Below are 1,889 nucleotides of genomic sequence, written 5' to 3'. Positions count from 1 at the left end.
TTATAAACACAACGCTTATATTCAGTTACACTGTCACGATGTGGCTGGCACCACGAAAGTGTTTCATTCTTCTGCAACGCTGCAATTTCTCTTGGTGTCAAAACTCTCTGAGAGCCACTTCCCAGAGTCACTAACTCTTCTCCAATGTAATTTAATGACTTTGTAAAAGGATCACAACTTGTCATGGAACAGAAGAAGTCTTTGATTTCTGTGCTGGCGTCCTGAAGGGTAGCACTTCCTTGTCTTATTATTTTCTCATATGAAAAGAAATTCTTGAAAATCTGTAATGAAATTGACTGCGTACCAGAGTACATCTGCAACAGTCTGCTGTTCATGTCTTGAAAAACAAAGACTGAATTGGCCCACAAAAGCCCCCAGTTCCGGACACCTTCTGTAAGATGCGTCAACACATGGCAGTCGTACGAACAATGCTCGAGTCCATAGAGAGACGGTATTTGTGCTACAAACTGAACCAGACACAACTCTGCACAGTTGAGCTCATCCTGAGTGGCAAAGTGGGAGAGGAGGACGTGAAGGGCACAAGGAAGAAGCATCCAGTGCTTGTAGTACACTGCTGGCAAAACATTCCTCAGTATTACAGGAGAATAGAGGAGAGCAAATGCTCTCCACTCACAAGCTGTCCAATGCATCCTCTCACTGAGGCTCCTGGGACTTTGGCTGATTTCATTTGGTGGCTGGATCTCACACAAGGCTCTGTCCAGGTCGTTTAAATGCTCATCTGTCAAATGGAAGTCCTTGCTGGCATAAAGCGGGTCGAACCACAGATTGACGAACTGACGGACAACGCCCAGACAAAAACAGTGCATGTAATCTGGAACAAAGCCTTTGATGATGTCAAATGACGGCAAAAGAAACAGGAGACTTGGACCTTTAACCCCCATTTGACTCTGGTCGTAACTATTCCCCATCACTAACTCAGCAAGTTGCACCGTTTCAGGCATGTGTCTCAGATCACAGCCTTCCATCTGTATCGGGTAAACTCTGGTAAAACCCCTGCCCTTTATAACCATCTCACCTTTGTGGTAGCAAAAACCACAACCAAATTCTTTGTTGAACGGCTCAAAGTTCTGCACCATTGCTCTTGCTATCGCATCACATGTGCATATTTTAACTGTTACCGTGGTGTGATGCTCCGAGCCGATCTCATCTTTCCAACAGAACCCTGCAGCAGACAGTTTCTGAAGCTCGTTAATGAACGGAGTCAAAAAACTCTGAACTTGTGGTTTTCCTTTGCCAAACCATAAAGTGTGCAACAGAACGTTTTTGCAGCGTTCCACATACGGTAGTTCATTGATGGTACACAGGATGGGCCAGATGGAGTATTTTGAGGAGCTGAACACGGGCGAGCCATCGCAGTTGAAGGTGAGTGTAATACTGCCGTCTTGTCTTTCACTCTTGTATTCGTTTCCAGTGTGGACATCAGAAAAGGAATCATCCCTCGTGAAATGCTTCCCAAGCTTTGAGTGGACGCGTGCAAGGAGGTTTCTTAGCTGAATTTCTAGCGGCATTACAAGGAAGTAGTAAGCCTTCAAGATCAGATATTTTCTGCTCAAGCTCTGCTGGCACACACTACACTCATTACCGGGATCCACACCAAGGTAGTTTGTACACCTGGGGCAATAAAAGTGAATCTCAGTCTTTCCATTGTAATCAGTCGAATGCTTTTTTAAAAAGCGAAGCGACTTTGGAACACATCCGGGTACCACCAAGTTTAGGAGGTGCAGGAGATCTCTGGCTGCTGCTTTTGACAAGCCGTGCTTCACAATGAACGCCAGGAGGAGCAGGAGGAGGGCTCCCATTGTGACTGAGGAACCAGCATATATCTTCTTCTCTCCACAGAAAAACTGCTCCTAGTAACACATGACAGG

General features: G+C 45.6%; 1 protein-coding gene across 1 annotated transcript; it reads right to left on the bottom strand.

Annotated features, from left to right (window-relative positions):
- Positions 1 to 1,139: 1,139 nt before the first annotated feature.
- On the bottom strand, positions 1,140 to 1,871 carry LOC106632976 (the record flags this gene model as incomplete). The annotated part of the gene is given in 1 exon segment (XM_014331736.2): positions 1,140 to 1,871. A coding segment is annotated over 1 exon segment (732 nt), but the record flags the coding sequence as incomplete, so codon positions are not given.
- Between the last annotated feature and the right edge of the window lie 18 nt (positions 1,872 to 1,889).

Source organism: Haplochromis burtoni, unplaced genomic scaffold (assembly GCF_018398535.1).
Source record: "Haplochromis burtoni strain Fernald_Lab_line unplaced genomic scaffold, NCSU_Asbu1 Contig_5286, whole genome shotgun sequence".
NCBI lineage: Eukaryota > Metazoa > Chordata > Actinopteri > Cichliformes > Cichlidae > Haplochromis > Haplochromis burtoni.
This window is presented reverse-complemented; position numbering and strand designations above follow the sequence as displayed.